The 21,711-nt window shown below is 50.0% G+C and overlaps 2 protein-coding genes across 2 annotated transcripts; one reads left to right on the forward strand and one right to left on the reverse strand.

The window, feature by feature from the left end:
• Window positions 1-11,938: 11,938 nt before the first annotated feature.
• On the forward strand, window positions 11,939-16,635 carry LOC143357374 (uncharacterized). Its single transcript, XM_076793816.1, has 10 exons — window positions 11,939-12,210; window positions 12,794-12,940; window positions 13,007-13,228; window positions 13,305-13,380; window positions 13,472-13,650; window positions 13,741-13,996; window positions 14,089-14,319; window positions 14,398-14,463; window positions 14,539-14,636; window positions 14,821-16,635. The coding sequence occupies exons 2-10, from the start codon at window positions 12,839-12,841 to the stop codon at window positions 14,923-14,925; spliced, it is 1,335 nt and encodes a 444-aa protein (XP_076649931.1). The 5' UTR covers window positions 11,939-12,210; window positions 12,794-12,838; the 3' UTR covers window positions 14,926-16,635.
• Window positions 16,636-16,747: 112 nt separating this feature from the next.
• Window positions 16,748-21,123, reverse strand: LOC143357377 (twisted gastrulation protein homolog 1-A). Its single transcript, XM_076793822.1, has 4 exons — window positions 20,821-21,123; window positions 17,510-17,738; window positions 17,223-17,429; window positions 16,748-17,089 (listed from the first exon to the last, which is right to left on the reverse strand). The coding sequence occupies exons 2-4, from the start codon at window positions 17,730-17,732 to the stop codon at window positions 16,782-16,784; spliced, it is 738 nt and encodes a 245-aa protein (XP_076649937.1). The 5' UTR covers window positions 17,733-17,738; window positions 20,821-21,123; the 3' UTR covers window positions 16,748-16,781.
• Window positions 21,124-21,711: the final 588 nt, after the last annotated feature.

Consider the following 21,711-nt stretch of genomic DNA (forward strand, 5'->3'; position numbering starts at 1 on the left):
GCGAGACTTCCTCGCTGCATATCTTTGCATTTTGGACGAAATTTCTACGAGAACTCCACCTGTTCCCAATCCAAAAGCAAAATGCTTCGACCATGTAAAAGAGAGAACCATGTAATATTGAGAGACATTGCTGTCGCGGCTAAGAAAGACAATTGGATGGACGCTGAAATACCCTGCATGATAAATCTGCATTAAAATGTCATCCATGCATTGGATGCGTTCGAAGCGAGGCTTCCTCGCTGCATATCTTTGCATTTTGGACGAAATTTCTACGAGAACTCCACCTGTTCCCAATCCAAAAGCAAAATTCTTCAACCATGTAAAAGAGAGAACCATGTAATATTGAGAGACATTGCTGTCGCGGCTAAGAAAGACAATTGGATGGACGCTGAAATACCCTGCATGATAAATCTGCATTAAAATGTCATCCATGCATTGGATGCGTTCGAAGCGAGACTTCCTCGCTGCATATCTTTGCATTTTGGACGAAATTTCTACGAGAACTCTACCTGTTCCCAATCCAAAAGCAAAATACCTCGACCATGTAAAAGAGAGAACCATGTAATATTGAGAGACATTGCTGTCGCGGCTAAGAAAGACAATTGGATGGACTCTAACATACCCTGCATGATAAATCTGCATTAAAATGTCATCCATGCATTGGATGCGTTCGAAGCGAGACTTCCTCGCTGCATATCTTTGCATTTTGGACGAAATTTCTACGAGAACTCTACCTGTCCCCAATCCAAAAGCAAAATGCTTCAATCAAGTAAAGAAATATTGAGAGACATTGCTGTCGCGGCTAAGAAAGACAATCGGATGGACGCTGAAATACCCTGTATGATAAATTTGCATGAAAATGTCATCCTCTGGACCAACGAAGTTTCACCGATTTTTTTTTTCACGAGGCAGGGAGAAGGACAATCTGTCGCAAAGACTGCTGCTTATCTTTGCATTTTGGACGAAATATCTCCGAGAACCCTACCTGTCCCCAATCCAAAAGCAAAATGCTTCGACCATGTAAAAGAGAGAACCATGTAATATTGAGAGACATTGCTGTCGCGGCTAATAAAGACAATTGCATGGGCCGTTTTAGGCGCTGAAATACCCTATACGGTAAATCTGCATAAAAATGTCATCCTCTCGACGAAGGAAGTCTCGTCGAGCATTTTTCTTTCGAGGGAGAAGGACAATCTGTCGCAAGGATTGCGAGGTTTCCTGCTGCATATCTTTGCATTTTCTGGCACGAGGATATCCAGAAGAGAATGTACAGGCCGAAGAGTGGACCGTTGCGAGCGGTTTACCCGTGGCTGTTTACCGCGGTCGATAAGCCGGTCGATTATTGGGATGCAAGGCCGTCCATCAGGATGGAAGTAGGCAACGATAATGGCTAGAACGTCGTGAAACTTGTCGAGGGACCTGGGAGAAGTCGATAAAATCTTTGCCGCGATTAGAGGAGCGCGGTATGGCGGCGGCAGCCTCGCTCGGCCCGAGGAATACCGTTTCCGGTGGTGTTTCAAGGCCGATCGCGAGCAGATGGCCTTTGATTTTCGAGCCTCTCGACGATCATCCTCGTTCGCGTCGTCTCGTAATTCCTCCGAGACCGCTATGCGAAAGAGAGAAAAAGACCGGTCGAGAAGAGAAAGAGAGAGCCCCGTTCATTTAAATAGGAGAGTCTGCGCGCATTGAATCACCTGCGCGCCGCGCGGGGTGAAAGCATCCGTTGTCTCTTTAGACGGCTCGAACTCTCGGGAAGGACCCCGTTTCTCGTGGGACGCGGAGTTACCGTTTCGTGTGAACGGGTTAATTAAACCTAGTGTAAACGCGTTCGCGCGTGCTGCATCTCGCTCCACCTCTCTCTCTCTCTCTCTCTCTCTCTCTGCTCCGCGCAGCCTCTAATTAATATGGTTTCACCTTGCATTAATAATCGCGCTTTTCATTACGAGATAGGACAGAGCAAAACTGTCAACTTGAGCGCGCGATCTTTCGCTTCGCGGGAAGAACGCGGTCGTACGCGTTTCCGATCAAAATTATACGAAATTCAAATGTACATATTACACCAGAAAAAGTTGATAGCTGAAAAATTCACGCTATCGTAAACATTGCTCCTCCATCTCGCAGATCCCAAACAAATTCTTCGAGTACCGTTACGGGTGTTTGCTTCCGTCGAAAGATAGCCCACGCCGGCGCAAGCAAACGCGCTGAAAAAGGCGCGAAGAAGTTCTCGGCGAATTTGGAGCGGTCGTGACGCGGATGGGCGTGAACGGGCTCTCCGGAACTCTCCAGAAATCGAGGAATTCCATGGTTAAGAGTCGCGGCGCGTGCATGTGCGTACGTTTGCTAGGCTTCAGCCTCGAGTCTTTGGCATTCGCTGATCGCCTCGTGGGTCTGGGTCACGCGGTTACAAAACTTTAAAGCCGAAATAACGGTACGACATGGAGCTACTTCGTGTTGGGTCGGGACTGCTGCCGGTGAAGCGTGTCACGGTACAGTTCTTGGTTTATCGCCATTTTTCCGTATCCTTGTTCCCTGATCGGTTCCGATCCGTTCGATCCGAGGAAAGCCGAGTCTCCTTAATTTCCCGCGGACTCCCGGTGAGGCCTTTCGTTTCTCTTTCTTTTCCCATGTAATTGTACGTCGCCGGTAATCTTTTTCCATTGTGTACACTTTCAGCGACGCGAAACGATAATTACTCGACTTTCTTGTCAGTGCAGCCTTTTTGTTTTCCTGAAAAAGGCGTCTCACGTTCACGGTACGGAACCGTTTCGGGGAACGATCAGGAAGTTGATTACGGGACGAGCGATTTGGAGCTGATCCACGAGGGTGCACGCTGTACGGCTTCGATCGACCAGCGTCGAAAATAGAACCGTCCCTGTCCGAGCGCGAATCCGTTGCAATTATCGTTCCCGGTGCGAACGGAAAAGCAGTTTATTCTACGCGTTGCGATAAACGAAGGCTTGCGTTCACACCTGCTCTCGGTGCGTAATTTACTGCTAACCAGGAGCCTAAGCGCGCGGCCATGTCGTCCACCCGTGTGCGAGATTCGATATGATTGCTTCTAAAACGTAGGGTGCGTAAAATGTGTAATACTGCGATTATACTGCGCTTATTCTCCCCGGGAGTGCAGAATCCACGGCTCGTTGTGCACGTCGCTTGTGCAGAAGCGATTGTTGGGAAGTTGGAAAGTGGGCGTGCCCGTCTGCGATCTATCTCGCAAAAAAGAAAGATCGGATCGATCGCCAAGGATACGACCGAGGCTGCGAAAGAACGATTCGGTTTCGATTTTTCTTCTAGGCCGGTAGTCCTTCGAGATCTCCTTTCGGCGATCAGCCGGAACTGATCCGAGATTCGAGTGGATCGATAACTCGTTCTTTTTTTTCCCCACGGTATTCTCGCGCCGCGATTTCCGGCGCGATCGTAAAAGCAGGCGGGAGGGGCGGGAAAGGATGTACGCGATCGTAACGACGGATATTACGTGTCGTCGCGTTTACGTAAATACGGCGTACCGAGAGCGAATTTTACGGGCGACGACAGTAGGCCACGAGGGAAGAACCGGTTAACGGTGATCGTTCGGTTCCACGAAGAGGTGTCCGCGCCGCCGACAAAACGCCCAACCGTCCCGTCGTCCCTCCGCCTCGGAATTCGTGCCACTTAGCCCACCAATCTTCAAATCGATCGTATCTTCGGTGCTCGGCTGTATCGGCCGTATCGGCACCGCGAGGAACGACCCGCTCCTTTCGCGGGTTTCCTAATCCATTGTGTTGCACGACGATGCGATGGTAGGAAAGCACGTGGTGCGTGTGCCGTGTCGTCGCGATCGGCGATGACTTGCGACACCTTGCAACGCGTCAGGAAATGAAAATCGTGCCGCGAAAGGTGTAGTTTCGTGCGATTGTCCCGCGTCCGCTGGCACACGGGGAAAACTTCGCTTAAGCAGACAATGCAAAGTTCCTTGCGATCCCTGCGTGCACATTCATCCTGCCAATGAAAAACTCCTTGCGTCCACCGAAGTACAGAACCTCGGTCGTACCAATCAACTGTGGGTCAAAAGCGTCGAGGGCGTCACATTATTTGCAACTACTGAGAGAAGGAAAAGGGAAAGGAGCGTCGAAATTGTGCCGTTAATCGGTAGTTGCTGCTCGCCGAGTTAGGGCTTTCGCCGCGCTCTTTCTCCGATGGAGTTATGGGCGAAAGTCCGACGAGTTTCGTTCGTTGTCATTCAAGTCAAAACAAAAGGCGGACGGTGACCCGCGCAGGTACACGTGACACGCGAAACTCGAGGGAACGTTCCGATAGAGAGCCCGGGATTGTGTAATCGACGGCGGCGTCGAGTTGCGTCCCGTCGCCAAAATACTCGTGGCGCATGCCGATCGCGTATCGGAACGGATCGAGATCGGATGGATGGACGGATCGAAATTTCACCTGCGTCGACCGTGGAAGCTCGAACGGTGCCCCGCCCACGTGTGCTGCGTTCGTCGAGTTTGCATAGGTTACCAGCGAGCGCGAGTTTCGCGTGCTTCCGACAATGAGTCTAGCCAGGCCCGGCCCGACCCGGCCCGGCTAAATGTTACGACCGTCTCACTGGCCGACTCGATGGAAACGTGCCTGTAGCGGCGGCCGTTCGACACGCTTCCTCTCTTTCCTCCCGCGAGAACGAAAGAAAACCGCTCGCCTAGAATCTCGAGGACGCTTTTACCTGCCCGGTTGAACGAGTTAGCACCGACCACCGGCCATATCGGAGCCTATTAATCGACCTATCAACCCCTATCCTTCTCGTCCGACGCTCTCGCAACAGCTCCGGAATCGGATCAGAGCCGTGCGAACCGACCTCTCCCACAAACGCGCACAAGTGCCCGCGATCGCTCGCAACTATCGCTGACCATTCTATTTACGAGCTAGCCATGGAAACGACTGCTCTCGCAGCTTCTGTCGACACGTTGCCTCGTCGCCGCGGAATCTACGCTTGCCCCTTTCGCCGGCGGAGGAGAGCTGCACGACGCGCGTTCTTTGAAAATGAGACATCGCAGTGATCTTGCGGACTACGTTGCCACCAATTAACGCGTTCGCTGCCGCTGGCACAGTTAGCAACATTTGCTTAACGATGGCCACATCAATTTGGCACAGTTTGGTGTTTAAAGTCACAGTAGACAGCGTAGTATTTCGAGAATCGTTCACTTTCTGCTGCGAAATTGTTTTGCTTAGCTTTGAAAACATTTTGGAAACGCGGCAGTGTAGGTGTTACAGTAGAACGACAGTTTTGCGTTTGATCTATAGCTAGCAGGGACCAACACTTCTTTGATTCGAGTCTAGGACTATGGCGGTGCTCCACGGACAAGTGTTCGGAAGAATGTCAGCAGGGTGTCGAAAGGAATCCGGAGAACGTACCAGAGAAAATTGAATGTTCTAATGAATAGATAATGGCTGGCTGTTCTTCCTGCTGACCATCCCCTTCGTTACCATGCACAGCGAGAAGGCAATAAACGCACACCGAAAGCAACACCGGAGAGCAATTATCGTCCCCGAGGGCTGTAATTTTCTGGTAATTGCCCGAACGCCAAAGATACGTCCTTCCTACGCGTTTTTTGTCCGGCGCGGATGAAAGTTCGTGCCGGTGTTATGGCGTCGCGCGTTGCCGTTGGTCGCCGAGGAAGGGACCGTGGCCTGGCTCTGTCGATGACGCAAACGGGCCGCGCGGAACGTTTACTAAATTTTTCTGAATACTCGATTCGTCATGGCCGAATCGAAAGTGCCTCGAACGGGCCGCGCGCGGCGAAGTAACCGACCGACAAGAAAATAAATCGGGGGAACGATCGCTGTCTGTCCACGTGTTCACAGCGAGCTAATCGCTCGAGACTATTTCCAAGTAGGCACACGAACGATTCCAAGGCTCGAAATGAACTTTGGAACATCTGCCGGATCGTCGAGAGGAAATCGACGTGCCCACTAGGTAGAAGAAAACAATCTTTTAGAAAAGTTCCTGGAAATCGGCTCCTCGTGTGTTCAGCGATCGTTAAAAGGGTTAATTGCGCATCACGCAGAGCGGTAATATCGCGCGCGCGACGCAGAAACGGTGCTAGCAAGGTGTTTCATGTAGGTCGCCTAGGAGAATAAGAGTTACAAAAGGCGAAACTCGCTTCGACTCGCCCGACCAGTTCCGTTCAAACCGAGTCGAACCAACGGATCGATTCTCGGTCGGTGGAAACACGAAATCGATCGGGCCCAGCCCCGACCGGCGTGCAACGGACGGCCGTCCCGAATCGGGGAACACGAATTCACCCTATTTCCGCTTTCACGCTCGACGAGTATGCCTGTGGGTCTCCGCACGGTCTGTTGTCGCTTTGCCCCTTTCGCCGAATCGCCTCGATCGCGTACCGTGTCACCTTCCTCTGGTTCGAGACGTCCTCGAACGAAAATAGCCGGTCGTTTTTCCCTTCGGGAAAAGAGATGAAAAAATCGGTTGGAATTCGCAAGGTTTAGGCCAACGGAGACAGGCAAAGCGACAGGGACCTGCGCGCGTTTTATTCCAAGCGGATACACCGGGTGACCTCGAGACACCAGAAAATCCGCGTGGACGAGAACCGAGTGGGCGGTACCTGTTTTGCTCGCTCTCGTATTCCTTTCCTCGGTGTCCGTGGACAAACACTCGGAGAAACAGATGGAAAACGAGCAGCGGATACGTCGGATTCGAAATTCCTGCGCTCCGTTCCGGCGCCGATATTCGATCTCGCGGATCAACGGACTTCGAGATACGCATTCGCGCGCGCTCGATCCATCCGATTTCTGCTCGACGAGATCGCATCGGTGAATGATGGTCTACTCTTTTCCCCGTTTAGCGAGCGTTTTCCCCTGCCGATGAGAAGAGAGAAGATCGCGTTTCACCCGGCGCGACACAACGCAAAAGTATAGGCCTCCCGTGTCCCTGGTAATTCTATAATAATTTTCAAATCTCGACATGTCGGCGGTCGCTTTCTTCGAATACCTCGTGCCATATGAAACGAGACGGAACGGAGCAAGACGAAACGAGTCGCGACCGAAGCGTACGTGCTCGAGCAACGATCGGCCGGGCAGCTCGATGAATCGGGGTCTCTCGGCTTTGGAGAAATGCGGCGCGGCGCGGAGCGGAGCGGCGACTGAAATGTTACGTTACGTGCCTTCTGCGCCCACGACGAGGATCCCCAGAAGGGACAGAAGAATTTCTCGCGTCATCCTGGATGTGTCGTTCTGCTATTTTCTTTTTTTTTTGTTTTGCGTCTGGCCTCGATGAAAGGCGGGATCACATTGAGAACTCACTGGTCGTGGTCGCGATCATCCGCGATGTGGGCACGACGCACGGTGCCTGCTACCGGAGAACACTCTTTATCCGCGCACCTCGCGGCAACTTTCACGAGAAGTTTCTTTGTTCGGCGCGAGCGCGCGCCGCACCGATGAAAACTCGTTTCGCGTTCGCAACGTGCGCTTGTCCGTTAATGCAACGATTCGCGTGTTTACACCGGAATGCTCGCAGCCGACCAGAGCGGATCCAGGAAAAACCGTCGTCCGTTCGCTTGTTCGCCGTGCGGCGAGCTTATTGTTAGTCTTTGGTCACCACCGGGGTCGAGGCGTCGAGCGATCGTCCTCCTTCCATCGTTCTATCAATTCCACCGATGCTGGGACCGATCGTTCGCGGTGATTCGCGCGCGAGGAACTTCCTCCAGACTCTTCATGTCTCGTTTCTCCGATTCGCCGAGTTATCCCCGGAAAGTCACAACCGATTTTCACGGAATTCCTCGAATTTCTCGATTTCCACCTGTTACCGAACACCGAACACCGAGGACTGAAGACCGGAGACCGTTAAGCGCGACGCGCGGACGGCATTTTCGCTGGCCGTTTGGTCGAGCGTCGACCGACTATGACGATCCGTTCCCTTCACTAGCCGTCCGACGAGTGCCACGGGCCTCGGGTCTCCTGTACTCCTTCGACATTATGAAAGTACGGTGTGTACCTTGCTGTGCACGTCGTATGCCGTGCATCCAGCCGGGCTACTACGGGGGAACCTACGCTCGACTATGGTCCTCTCGACTTTTCGCCTTATGACCGGCTGCGGGAATAGGCGTCTTGCACCACCGGACACCACCTTTGTCTCGCTTTTTTCCCCTCTTCCTCGTCTTTTTCACCGACAGAAACGGCACCGGCTTCTTGCGCTCGAAATGTCCCATTTCTAACCGCCATTTCCCGTTTTCTCGCCTCAGGTCCGTCCGTGCCAAATTGGCGCAAAACTAAAAAAATATAAGATCAGTGCAAAACACCCTGCCTGAGATTCCTTGTTATATACGAAATCGCAGTTACGAATCTGTTTAGCAAAAATGCAGTCTATCATAATTCTATTTTCATTGTGTCTAGAGCCGGTAAACCGTCCAAACGAGCATCCTCCATGACGAAGCAGTCGCAAATAGATCTTCCAGTGCAACTATAATCCGCGGATAGAAGATCGTCCAGCCGCGTTACGATCCCGATCGAGAAGACGGCGGTGCAAATCCGCTCGTACGCGTCGTATCCGTAACGCTTTCAAGGTGAGACAATTAACATACGGTCGAGTAGCCGTAGGAACTTTTACTCGAACCTGATTGCGGCTCGCGGACGGACCCCGATCGATTTAGAAAAAGCTAATTGCTTCCTCCTGCTTAGCGAGCGAGCCCAGCAATTTACAGAGGCGTTGCAAATTACGTCGGATCGAACGTCCACAATAACGCGAATACTCGCACGTGTGCGCCGACGATTATCTACTTAATAGGCGATACTGTGTTTCTTCCGTAAAGCAGACTGGTAACGCTGGCGCATAAACGCAAAACATAACTTTCCATTTCGAAATGCTGCTCCACTTGAATGTCCACCGTGCATATTTTAGCGATTTCATGAGTGTTTCTTGTGCCAGTCATTTTTGTCGGCGCATAAAACCCGCGATCTCGATAATACAAGTTTGCAGCTGCACGGGTTAAATAACCGATCGACGTTTCGGAAAGACCATGTTTCCGAATTTTTGAAAACGTGGCCGTTGCGAGCGTACGCGCGCGCGCGCTAGTGGGGGAAAAGAAAACGGAGAGGTCTCCATCTGTTGTCGCATTTGTTTCGTTTTCCAGACGCGTTCCAGTAAGTGCACCCCTCTTTCCGGCTCGTTTATTCAACTGTTTGACGCCATGAAAACGGTCAAGTCCTGCGTCAGCTGCCTGCGTCCTGGCAACTCGTTTCCCTCGAAAAAACGCGGCGAGTCGCGCCGTGGTCAGTGACGACGAAATGGTTCTCTCGTCATCGAGACACCGCCGCGAATCAGTGATTCCCATTCCCGATGGTTTCTCGGACACCTGCTCGAGAAACTCTCTCCCGCCGGGACGCGCGACTTTAAACAGCAGCGAGCTGCGTGTTCGAACCGTATTTTCTTGCTCATTAGTAACGCGACTCGGTCTCCTCTTCCTTGGAACTTCGCCTATCCGAACCTGTCGGGGAACAAGGCCGTTCGGATAACAGGGGTTCGTTACTTATTTTCACCGGCCGCCCTTATTAACTCCAGTAACGGTATCCGTATAACTGAAACCGCGTCTCGGAACTTTTAGCTCGGATAACAGTTGACATAACTGATGCCGAGGAAAAACCTGCTGGTACGAACGAAGTTCTACCAAGTGAAAGCATAATTAAATCTAATTGTGCTCCATATCTTATCGTGCTCCTCGCATTCTTGGCCGATATAAACGCGCAAAAATCTGCAATCTTCTCGTTAGTAACGGTCACCGGCTAAAACGCAGCTCTCGGGTCTGATGGATTTTAATTTTTGCTCGATAAACCGAACCTGGATGTGCCGCTTTCCTCCTGTTCCCCTTCCCCCTCTCGGCGAGACACTGTCGTTTCTTGCCTTGTAGAAAGTAAATAGAGTGTGCGGATTTTAATGAATTTATAACGAACGCCGGATATTGCATTCTTTGCGGCGACGTTGGCAATACAATTGTCCCAATTCAGCCGGCTGTTCCCAGCTTCCACCGAGAACAGTTTCCAATCCGAGATCGTTCGAAATAGATAAAAAGTGAGAGAAAATTTAAGCAGCCTTTGCCAGAAGATTACAGAAGAGCTTGCGCAGAAGCATTCGAACGAAGCGACGCGACCGCTACGTGGACAATGCAGACAATGAGTGCCCTCTGCTAAGGCATACGCTCGAACCGGAGAAGGCAATTTGTCTTTCCACAAAGGCGAGCGGATAATTGCTGGAATGGAAAAAAACCTGTAAATCAAAGGTAACGCGGTTTCGGGCATGGAGAACCGTAGAGGCCCGTGTCCATTGTTCCCCGGGTGCCCAACGACACATTAAGGAACATCCCCGTTTACGTGGAGACGGTCGGGACTACAAAAGGATATCGAAACGTTAGGGTGGTGTCTCGGACGGGTGGAAAAAAAGAAGGTTGAAAAACACTGCTATAAGGTTACACCGACTTTACCGTTAAACCCCTCCCTCTTGGCTCTCTTACCACATCGAGTTCCCCACCTGAGTCACGATGTCCCTCGCGCGGCGCGCGATCGCGTTTCCATTCTGCTCTCCCGACTTCTCTCCTCTCTCGTTCCCACCTTTCCCTCCTGTCCTTCTCGCGGCTTCGGGCTCCATCCTTTTCCCGGTTCGCTCTGTCCTTTTCCTTTTTTATCAACGGTCTACGTCACCGGTAGGAGCGCGGCCACTCGAGCTCGGGTCCCTTTCACCTCGGCCGGGCCTTGCGTCTTCGTTTCGATTTCTCGAAGGAACACGCCAGAATTCGGCCGATCGCCGAACAGAACGATGACCGATCGAGGTAAGAGTTCACGCGATCCTGCACGCTTGCAAAAAGATAGCACGATTAATTCGCTGAACTCCGAGGAATAACTAAACCAGCGAAGTATGGTTCGAAGAGCGTAATGCGCTTGAGAACTGGTTTGAAATTTTTCGCCTAGAAAGATGCAGATGTTACTGGCATTTGCAGCAAGACAATTACCAGAAATGATGTACTTTGCGTCCTGCAATAATCGACGAGACTTGGGTCCGTTTCGACTTGTGGCAACAATTTACTGATCTCGAATGAGTGGATTAAAGAATTGTCGTGCTTCTGTCCATTTTTCTGTAGCTTTGTTTCGTACTCTTTTACTTCGGAATACCGTATTCTCATACTCGTTTTGCTTCAGCCTTTACCTGAACGCGCTCATCATTTTTACCCCTTGCGTAGGCAACCACTTTTCTAGCGCGCGCTGCTCTCGATTTCATCCAGAAAACTCATCCAATTTTTGGCCTACTTCTAACGCTTATGTTACCAAATATCCGCATAATCTCGGCAGCTGCTGACCAGCGCGCGCTAGATTGAACCTTCCTCTTTCGAACGAGCCCTTTACCAGCGACAAAATGTTCTTATATAAGGACGAAAACTTGAGTCACGTAGAACCATTTTTTGTCGGTAATGTAGTCACTCTACCTTATCGCGAATCTACGAAGACCGGGCTGTTAAGATTCATTGTATACGTTGTTGTTTGGGGACTATATATACGTATATCGACGCAATAATGTCCAGGGAACGTGCATTTAGAGCGGTTGTGTGATATTTCAAGGAGAACATTAAAAGATTGTTAAATGAAATACACCCAGTTGCCTACAGAAGGGTTGTGATCTATTAGGTGAGCCACTGTGTGTGACCCGGTGCAGTCCGGGCACAAATGGCGCCACCTGGCCAAGAAACGCTGTATTAAATGCCCCGTGCAAAGGTAAACCCGCACTGCAGACCGATGAGTATACGCCTGGAAATGCTTCCCTTCCAGCACTAAACGTGGCTCGATAATGTGACGTCACGTATCCCCTCGTGTCGCCGATACTGATACGTGCAGAATGTAGTGTAGAGAGTCGCTAAAGGGGAATCTGATGATGGAGAGGGAAGCGTACAGACTGTACTACTGTTGTATACTATATGCTTGCAATGCTGATCGCTGACCCGCAGGCGTAGAGCGCAGACTCGACATACTCGCAGACACAGCCGGACAGACAGAGAGTGAGCGTTGCCGTCGCGTACCATCGGATTCGTTTCGCTTTTTGCATCGTTGGATTCGAGCGGAGCGGTATGCACGAGCCGGGCTACAATGGTACCGGTATTTGTGCTGTGTCGGCGAAGCGAGACCTGTGATTCTTCTTTTTCACCTTAATTTATTGCCGAGGACACACGCCGAACAAGGAAACATGTAAGTCACCGATTTCCGATACTTTCTGTTAGAAATCTCGCTCTTTCGAATCCTTACCGGGTCCCGAACGAAAGACACGCAACAGAGTCGTGTTTGTCTTTTCTCTGCTCTTCGCCGGTCTTTCCAAAATATTTGTCAAGTATTCTCGACCTTGTAGCGGCACAATAAGGTCTATCCAAGGCTGAATTTCTGCGTATTCTACATAGTTTTCGCCGCAGTAACAGAAAATAATTCCAAACCTGATCATTCCTTTAATTCTTGTTGAGTAATTCAATTTCAAATTGTTATTTCAATTTGAGTATTCGATCGAATAGTTGGAACTATTGGGTCGGAGCGAAAGTTCGTAACGTTTTTCAATTAAAGTTTAAAGTTAAAATTAAGATATTTATTCAGTAACATAGTTTTCATTCTGTTCTATCGCTTTTTGCCATTTTTGAGGTAACTTATTATGTTGTTGAATGAACCCATGAATGAATATCTTAATTTTATCGTTGAACCATTTTAGGAAATTTTTATTGAATTTTTCGAGATTTTAATGCTTTTATCTAGACGCGAAAATTTCAATACTTTCTTATGTAATTAGGCAACTAAACTGGGCGCAATATCCAAAGTTCAAAAGTATGTAAATATGGCAGAAGGGGGCACGGAACCAAAGACGAATGACAATCAAGCGAATAAACTTCAATTAGAGGTCAATGAGTGTCTTGGTAATTGGCTAGTCTACTTACAGGTATGTCGATATTTTTACAAGCATCCTATGAATAAGTACAGAAACTAATTGCATTGTTTGATCCAGACGCTGAACGGCCTATGCACAGCTGGCGCAAAATTAGCCCAGTCTTTGCAAACGCTCTTGTCGGCTCATGACACAGCGGCGCAATGCCGATTAACTGGACAGTGCCTGGCTGGTTGGGAAGAGCTCACCAAAGCGACGTACGTGGCCAGCAACACTGTGAAAAATCATATTATCTCCGCTTTAAGAGATCACGAGACTCGAGATAATGAAGCAGAGAAGCACGTATGTATTGTTTTGATTCAGCTTGAACTATAATTGAATCCTTACACCTTGTTATAACAAATGCAGTTGATTTCAGGACATACTTAGGGATAATTTATTGACGTTCATAAATCTACAATATCAATTCTGTGTTGCTTGCTGCGAATGCCTGGGTGAGTGCCAATAATCATCTCAGATTAATTTATTTATTCCTTAATTTATTTTAATCTTTCTAACGCTTCAAATTTTATCTTCTCCTTTCAGGAGGAATGGCAGAATGCTCATGCTCACAAACTGGTACTGCCGAATGTGACATTGCTTCGTTACAGCAATGTTTTGAGAGACTATACAGTTCACCGCCGTTAGTGTCTTCGGCATCGACGCAGCAGTCGGTGCAGAGCTGCCATAGATCACCATTACCGTATCCTTTATTCCCTCTGCAGGTAATTTCAATGCTTCAAACGAGCAACTTTGATTCTTCGCTTTCTGTCGTTTCTAGATGATATAAACAAATCTATTAATTGTTTGCGTAGGTTCAGAGGAGATGGTCGGAGACAGCAGCTGCAGAAATGTCAGGCGAAGCAGCAGACAACACGATGAGAAGATGGTCCATGCCGTGGGATTGCAGAAACATTACGGACTGGCCAAGACAAGACGCAAGGTCGAGATTGAGGATACCTCATCAAGACAGAAGTAGATCCACTACACCGGATACGATATGGAAAACGTCCAGCATAGCTAGTCAGGATGGTCTGCAAGAGGCGATACAATTGTTGTCCTGCAAACCAGGTACCTAAGAAACAAAAGGATACGAGTTTGGGTGATGTTACTTGCACTAGTGAATGTTATTTACGCATCGAGTTGTCTCCATGTCTAAACAGGTGTTCGACCGTTGAATCAACTATCAGCTTACCCCAATCATCATATCCCGGGCGTCACTTTAACGACGTGCAACTTTGAATCAAGCTACGACACGACGATATGGCCCGGATCACGGAAAGTAGGCTCGTTGAGGTGCTGGCCACACGATTCCCATTCGAGCGACCACGCGGACCAATCGGGACGTCGCGAGAGCGATCAAAGTGCACATAGCGGCGAGCATAGAGATTCAGGTAACATTCGATTAGCATCGATGATGCTCGCTCGTCCACCAGGTTTGCTGATTCTACTTGTTTGTGATCTTGTTACAGAGCCCAGCGTGGCCAGCAGTAGCCATGCGGATAGTAAAGATAGCGATCATAGGGAGACAGAACTAGGTAAGTGTACGCATTACGAAGAACAAACATCCAATGAAAAGGCTTATCCGTGATTTTTTGTTTATTTTCCCTCAGGTGCCGTGGACATCCTACCATCGCGTAAAAGCAGCTCGTCGACGGATTCATGCATATCAGCACATAGCCGTTCGGGGTCCGAGAGTGCCGGTGGCGGGGTAATACAGAAATTTCATTTTAAAACCATTCTGATTGCACTGTTATCGAGTTTTCCTTTCGTGAAATGTTTATGGTACATACGGACTGCCTAAATCCTGTCATTTGAAATTAACTATTTGCTAAATAATTTCTCAGTTTAAAAAGAATCTCAGTTAAAGAAATTTGTAAACCTGTATGTTCCAGGAATGCGCGAGATCGCAGCTATACTCGATGTGGAGCGGTAGCGACTTGCCCTTCATAAAACTGCCGGAGAGCAACGAGACTCACGACGATCATCCACCTGTATAATTATTCGTGGCTTCCAGGCGAGCCGCGGTTTCTTCCGGACGACTGTGATCAATCTACTAACGTGGAGCGATAAAAAAATTGTTCGATATCGTCGTGTAAGCGAGACTCGGCAACGCGCGTGATCGGGCAAGCGAATAGTGCGTCCATGGGCTAATGTATACGATCGTTGAAGGATGGCGTGAAACGCAACATTCTCTGTCGCGTTCCTCGAAGCGGGCTGTACTGTGCTTTTGTGCCTGCGTGTGCTGCGTGTGCGTTCCCGGTGACGAGACTTTCACGGAAAAGATCCATGAGTCGCGTGACCCTTGACCGTTCGGCTCGTGGTCTGGTTTGTTCGCGCGCAGGAGGTGTGCGGCGTACTATAATCAATGACGCTCTCGCGGTATCAACGTTTTTAACGGATCAACGAGACGAAGAATTTGTCCCTTGAAAAGGGATCCGCTCGTTAGGTAACGTAATCGAAATGATCACGGTTCGTATGGCTTAAAGCCATTTACTGTTGACGTCCGTATTTAACCGAGCCGGTGCCACGGTCGGATCGAATCGGCCTTGCGAACTGACCGGTTTTTAACGCGGCTGTTGCGACATCGATCTTCAAACGAGTGAAATGTGCGAAACGGGGTACATCTCCTCGCGCGACGACTTCGAATTAATGACCGTACGTCGAAACCTTGTACAACGCGATTGAATAATTCATTTTTTTACTGTTTCTCATATTCATCGAGATACGGACAACAGCGAAAGAAGAATTATTCCATCGCATGACATCCCTGATACTATGTAATTTGAAGTGTCAGTAATTTTGCGAGTAATTTTTACCCTGTGTAGGGTGTTCGACGTCTATGGTAAATATTTTAACGATTTCGCATGGTTAAACGAAACAATAGCGACTCGAATTCTGAATTTCTTATAATTGATTTCACAAATAATACGATTAGATCTGCTTTGCGGTTAATGATTCTCTAAAAAAGAAAATTGTGTGTCGAAGCAAGGGGTCAATACCGCGCTGCACTTGGTTTTTATTTGATCGTTGCCGTAAACTGTCGAACACCCGGTACGAGTGAGCGGTCCTACAGCGTCGAATTTTTATTACTCGTCCGTGCCATATGAATAGAATCGTACGTTTATAAAATTGGTCTTGGTCCCCGACGCTATGCCTGCCGATCTTATCGTTTACGCGCGGTAAACGTAGTCCGTGTTTTGAAACTTTCTGTAATTCTTCTCGATCTTTCAACGTAATCGTTGAGAGGACAAAAGCGGGAGCATGTGACTCGGAAGGAACATGGACAAATGCGTGCCGTAGATGGTGTATATAGAAATAATCAGATCGGTGGGAATGCGATATGATACGATATGATTTAATACTGCACTTGATTACGCCAATGTACAACAATTGAGACAATGCGAAGGGTCGAACAGGTATATTTTCGATGAGTAATGTCCAATTCATGCGGTTAAATGTAAATAAAACTATTAGTACATGTATAGATACTTAAAACCGCGGGGTACCGTTAAAGCTTTATGAACAGTGGATATCCCGTGATCGAAAGACCACTAGAAAAATAACGACGAGAGCGATCGTTCCCCCGAGGAATTTGGAACAGACTAGAGAGGGGACGGACACCGAATCGATATCAGATAATCATTCGTGGCTAGACTAGTGTAAATAATTCTTTCTCAAAATCGTTACAATAAAGTTTTATAAATAGACCCACTTTGTGGTACGTTCTGTTCCCCGAATGATTATGTACCGATGCGACTCGCGCAATAGACAACACACAATCGTTCATCTCTACTGTGTTATATTGATCGTCGAATGGCGCGTTTCATTCTCTTCTCAATGTTAGGTGGACGGTTTAGTCCATCACTTCTTCGGCAAGGTCGTCCTCGTCCTGGCCGTAGTCGTCGTACTGTTCCTTCAGCTCGTCGTCCTCTTTGTCCATCGGACAGTGTATGCACCTCGACTCGTTGATCCCGTAGTTGATGCAGGTGTCCCCTATGCATTCGCAGCAGCCGTCGTGGAACCATCTGTAGCTGGTAGCGCCCATGCTCTGGCAGGAGGCGCGACACTTGTTCCAGGAGTTGCATTGTGCCATAAACACCACCGTGCAGTTCACCGTCATCACGTTCGGCTTCAGCGGATGCGCTTCCTCGTCGGCGGTCTCTGTGAAACGCAAACAGACCCTCTTTAAGCCGACGATCCCGAGGGAGGGGAGTTGCGAGAAAATATTGTATTCGAGTTGCACGAGAATATTTCTCTCGTTGTCAGCGAAAGGGCTCCGAGGAAAGATACTCACGCATATGGTACTTCATTTCTTTTTCGTGCTTCGGCGTGAACAGGGACATGTCGAAGTCCACCGGAAACGTGAACGTGAGCCAGCGCTCGTGCGCGTCCGGTTCGGCGGTCAGGGCTTGGAAGAGCCCAGGCATCGGCTCGCTGAAGTCCTCCACGTGCGATTTCTTGCTCAACGGATTGTCCGTGATGTTCGGTTTCGGACAAAGGTCTGCGAGCAACGAGATCCGGTTGTTAATACGTGGTGCAAGATACTGCGGCGAACACGCTCTCCAAAAGATGTATACTCACCGACGCACGAGCAACACTCGTCGTACAGGTAGCTCAGGCAGGAGAAGCACTCCTTGCAGCAGGCGCAGGTGACCAGGTCGCACTTGCAGCTCTGCGTGAGCATGCACTTGCTCACCACGCTGGCGCAGATCGCCTCGTTGCAGGCCTCGGTGTAGTTCCTCGCAGCCACCACGAACAGGATCCCGACGATACCGGCGATCAGCGTTCTGCTCCAACTCGTCATGATGCTCTAAAATAAATAATCATGAAGTAAATAATCACCACGAAAATTGACAATGCGACGGGAGAAAGAGTACCGGGGGGACAGTGTTTCGAGTCGAATTCTCACGGTTTCCTGCGGACGGCGCGCGAAGCAGCAGGAGGACCGTGAATCGCGTTGATTACGACCATGAAGCTCGATTAAGGTGATTAAGAATATGCACGAACGCGAGTCGGGATGCTGTCAAGAGAGGGACTTGGCCAAAAGAACGAATATCGAATCCCCGGCTGCACAGTTTGTCGCGCCGCCGTGATCTTTTCGCGATCGATCTCCGACGCTTTGTTTTTGCAGAGTCGAAGATAATGTGTACACCTTTCGCAGAGAAGTCGCACGACACCGCCGCCGGCAAGGTTTCAAAGGAAACTAGCGATCTAGGAAAAGCGCGGTTCCGAGGAGGAAAGAAGACCGGTAATCTGATGCAAAACGATCACTCGCGCGCGCGCGCGCGCGCGCAATAATTATAGGTTTCGAACCTGCCAATTAACCGACTATTTATATCCCGTATAATCGCGCGTCCCACGATATTTCAAGTGAATTACTATCAACAGGGAATTCCGTTCCAATGACCCGTTACACGGCGCCGATCTGTGAAAAGATCGCGTTACCTCGAAAGCGATCTCGAACGGAACCGAACAGAGGACAGGACGGAAAACTTGAAGACTGCGCGTGTTCCTGAGCGACTTTTCGTCCGGCGCCTATCCTCGAGCGTGTTTCCACCGACTAACAGGATCGAAAGTCCGAGGCTCGTTTTTCACGCCGCCACGGCTGTCCCCACTTTTGCGTTCGAGGAGGTGCCGTCGTTTTACGACGACTTCTTTCAGGTAATCGGCGGCCCGTTGTCTTTTCGCCTTGGCCGCAACCCTTGGCAAGCACCGCTTTATTAAAACCCCTGCTTAACGGTTTACGGGAGACCATTCGGCAGTTAATGTCAGCGGTTGCTCCCCGGTTCGATCGACCTGGCACCGATTCTAGGGACGTTTGCGAACAGCTTAGGATAACAAAATGTTCGCGCAGAGCGCAGGTGTAACCGACGCGAAATGTAAATTTAATGCGAATTGCTTGACAATTCATCTACCGGCGATTATTCTATAATTTTTTGGAAGACCACGGCAAAGAGTTTCTTAACAGATTTTAAGCTACCGTTCGGTACAGCACGATTACTGAAAATATTATTAACAGGCTTCCGGTAGATCAAGCGTTCAAAGGATCCCCAGGATCTTCCGTGTGCACTCAAGTTTCAATAGTCCTGTACCCCTCGAGCTGCTAGAGAGTCGCTCGCGATTCTGAAGCAGTCGCAACAGGTGGATGCGACGCGGGCACCGATCTTTCGGGAAAGTTCTATTCATAGTTGTGGTTCGTCGAACCGCGATCATGCAAAACTGCGGGCGCGAGTTACGCGATTGCGCGCGGCCGCTTTGCATTCTCGGAAATCGGAGAAGTTCATTGAATACGATTGAACTCTCGAGCGAAGAACACGGCGATTTGAGTTTCATTCGTCGAGAATCGAGACAGAGTGAGAGAGAGAGAGAGAGAGAGAGAGAGAGAGAGAGAGAGAGAGAGGCTTCATCGGAGCGAAAACTCGAGTCGAAAACACGCGGCGGTTGAGCAGTGCAATTTTTATTCCTCGAAGCGACTGATTGGAATGCCGCGCGGATGTCCTATGCACCGAAGGAATCACGATGGAGGTGTCTCGCGTTCCGCGCTGCGAGAGCCAGCAGTTTTAGAAGAATTCCAGCTTGTATTGAAATGTAAACGATCGCGATCGTCGTCCAGGGACAAACGTGCTGCTCGCAGCCGGCTTGCCTCGCCTTGTTCTGGCCCGAGGCGATGGAATAGCTTCAATAACAAACGGCAATCGACTTCGTAGCAGGCACCTATGTGTGTCCGACTGTGGCTTGTGGCCGAGGGCTTTCGAATCTCTCTCTCTCTCTCTCTCTCTCTCTCTCTCTCTCTCTCTCTCTCTCCCTCTCTTGTCTCCCACCTCTTGACCGTCTCGCCTCATCTTCCCCATTTTCTTTCTTCGCCTCGAAGGAAAATCGAGTTCGCTCGATTGCGTCGCAGTAAACGCACTCGACGTCCTCGTCTTCCCAATTTCATTGGGATTCCAATGGAAATCCTCCATTGCCCTATATTAATCTCATAATAAAGTCGACTCAATTCTTACCAAATGTTTTTTCCTATTATTCCTATGGAAGACACAGGAGTACAGTCCTTATCACATTTGTTCCAGGAAGTTATAAATGGCAGAGACCGCGAATGCGAAGGAAATCGCGGCGCAAGTAGTCGAAAGAGTAACTTTCCTCTCCTCTGGAAATTTCATCGACTGCTCCGCACTGAAACGGTTTACGACCGAGTCGATCTAAACGATCGAGTCAATCTAAAACCGAACGATCGTTCGAACGGCAAGATTCGCTCGCCGCGTGAACGGTCAACCGTTCGCGCCGATTGCGATTGCTTGAACGCCCGGTCTATTCCTCGTTCTCGGAAGCAATAGAAAGGGGGGGTCCCCCGATCAATCGTAAAATGGCCGACCGTGGTCGTGTGCGAGCGACAAGATAGACGTTTCTTCGGAAACGGCGCGACACTAACAGTCCCAGGAAACTGGCACACGAGGTTTTATCGGTCCGGAAAGACGACGCATTCCACGCTCCGATGGTGTTCGATCGCGAACAGTCGCGATCAACACACTATGCTATCGAGAAAACCGAATTTCTCTCGCACTGCTACCGGCAGGATCTTCGTCCTTTAACGATGCAAAGATTTTGCTACCCTCTGTATCAATCGATTCTGAGCACCGCGGCGGTGCTAAACGAAATTCCAATACCGTCGGCCGGTTCTCCAGCACTCGCGTTTCGATCGCGGAGGATCGCTGCGACGTCGACTGCGTTTCACGATGCAGCGTGGTGCACCAGGAAACCTCGGTGGATCGGTGGCGCAGTTAACGCGACCGGCCCGCTGCGACGCACAGCGAGACGTTCGCCGCGAAATCTCCGAATCACCGTTCTCCGATCCACGGATCGACGGAAGAGGATGTCCGATCGTCGATAGTTACCTTGTTAGTCCTGCGACGTGTTCCAGCGAGTGAACGGCGTAAGCGGGCAAACCGGGCAAAGCGGTAAACCTATGCTAAGCGGGGAACTATTTTAAGAGCGCGCAACCGGTTCGCGTTGCAACTATTGCGAGACATATTTCCTCCGTGAGGTGTATCCCGACGACGACGAGTCTCTCTCTGCTCGAATCTTCTGCTGGATCGTCCTGCGCGCACCGTGTTCAACACCGGGCCGAAAACGCTGGCCAACAACACTGTCCGAGACAGACACTTTCTCCGAGCACAGAATCCGTTCTGGCTAAGCTCTGGTGTCCGCGGAGGAACCGGTTCGCGAAATTCCGATCGTCTCTCGGCCCGACGAGTCTGCCCGACGCGACGGAGGTGGAGGTTGAAGCGGAGGTTACGCTGGCGGCGGTGGTGGAGGCAGAAGCGGAGGCGGAGGTGAGGACGAGAGGCTGGCGAGAGGCAGGCGAGAGAACCAGCGGGAACCGCGGCTGGCAGCTCGCAGCTCGCTCGCGGAGGGGACCGAGCCAACGCACAACGGAATCGAGCGCGTATCCTCTGAAAATCGACGCGCAGAGAGAGATCTGTGCACGGGTGCGACGAATCGAAGAGCGGCTCTCATTGGACTGAATTAAGGAAGGACGTGGACCGAGAGACACGGACCGAAGCGGAAAGGGAAAGAGGTGAACGAGGCGGAGGAGGAGGAAAAAGAGGTGTTGGCGATGGTAGCCTAAGCGAGTCCGGTGGTGGTGGTGTTCCTGCTGCTGCTGCTGCAGCGTAGTTATTACACCGTAAGTCGTTGCCGAAGACGTTGGTGGTGGTTGCTGATAGCGATGGTGGTGGAAAAGGAGAAGAGGGACCACGGTCCGTTCGCAGTCTGCTAGACTCCGA

Source organism: Halictus rubicundus, chromosome 9, assembly GCF_050948215.1.
Source record: "Halictus rubicundus isolate RS-2024b chromosome 9, iyHalRubi1_principal, whole genome shotgun sequence".
NCBI classification, from domain to species: Eukaryota; Metazoa; Arthropoda; class Insecta; order Hymenoptera; family Halictidae; genus Halictus; species Halictus rubicundus.

Bases quoted from the DNA above. Each gene is read 5' to 3' on its own strand.
- LOC143357374 (XM_076793816.1), top strand. From the start codon at position 12,839: ATGGCAGAAGGGGGCACGGAACCAAAGACGAATGACAATCAAGCGAAT. The intron at 13,997-14,088 runs GTACCTAAGAAA...ATGTCTAAACAG, and splicing joins ATTGTTGTCCTGCAAACCAG to GTGTTCGACCGTTGAATCAA. The intron at 14,464-14,538 runs GTAAGTGTACGC...ATTTTCCCTCAG, and splicing joins TCATAGGGAGACAGAACTAG to GTGCCGTGGACATCCTACCA.
- LOC143357377 (XM_076793822.1), bottom strand. From the start codon at position 17,732: ATGACGAGTTGGAGCAGAACGCTGATCGCCGGTATCGTCGGGATCCTG. The intron at 17,430-17,509 runs GTGAGTATACAT...CGTTGCTCGCAG, and splicing joins CGAGTGTTGCTCGTGCGTCG to ACCTTTGTCCGAAACCGAAC. The intron at 17,090-17,222 runs GTGAGTATCTTT...TGCGTTTCACAG, and splicing joins AGAAATGAAGTACCATATGC to AGACCGCCGACGAGGAAGCG.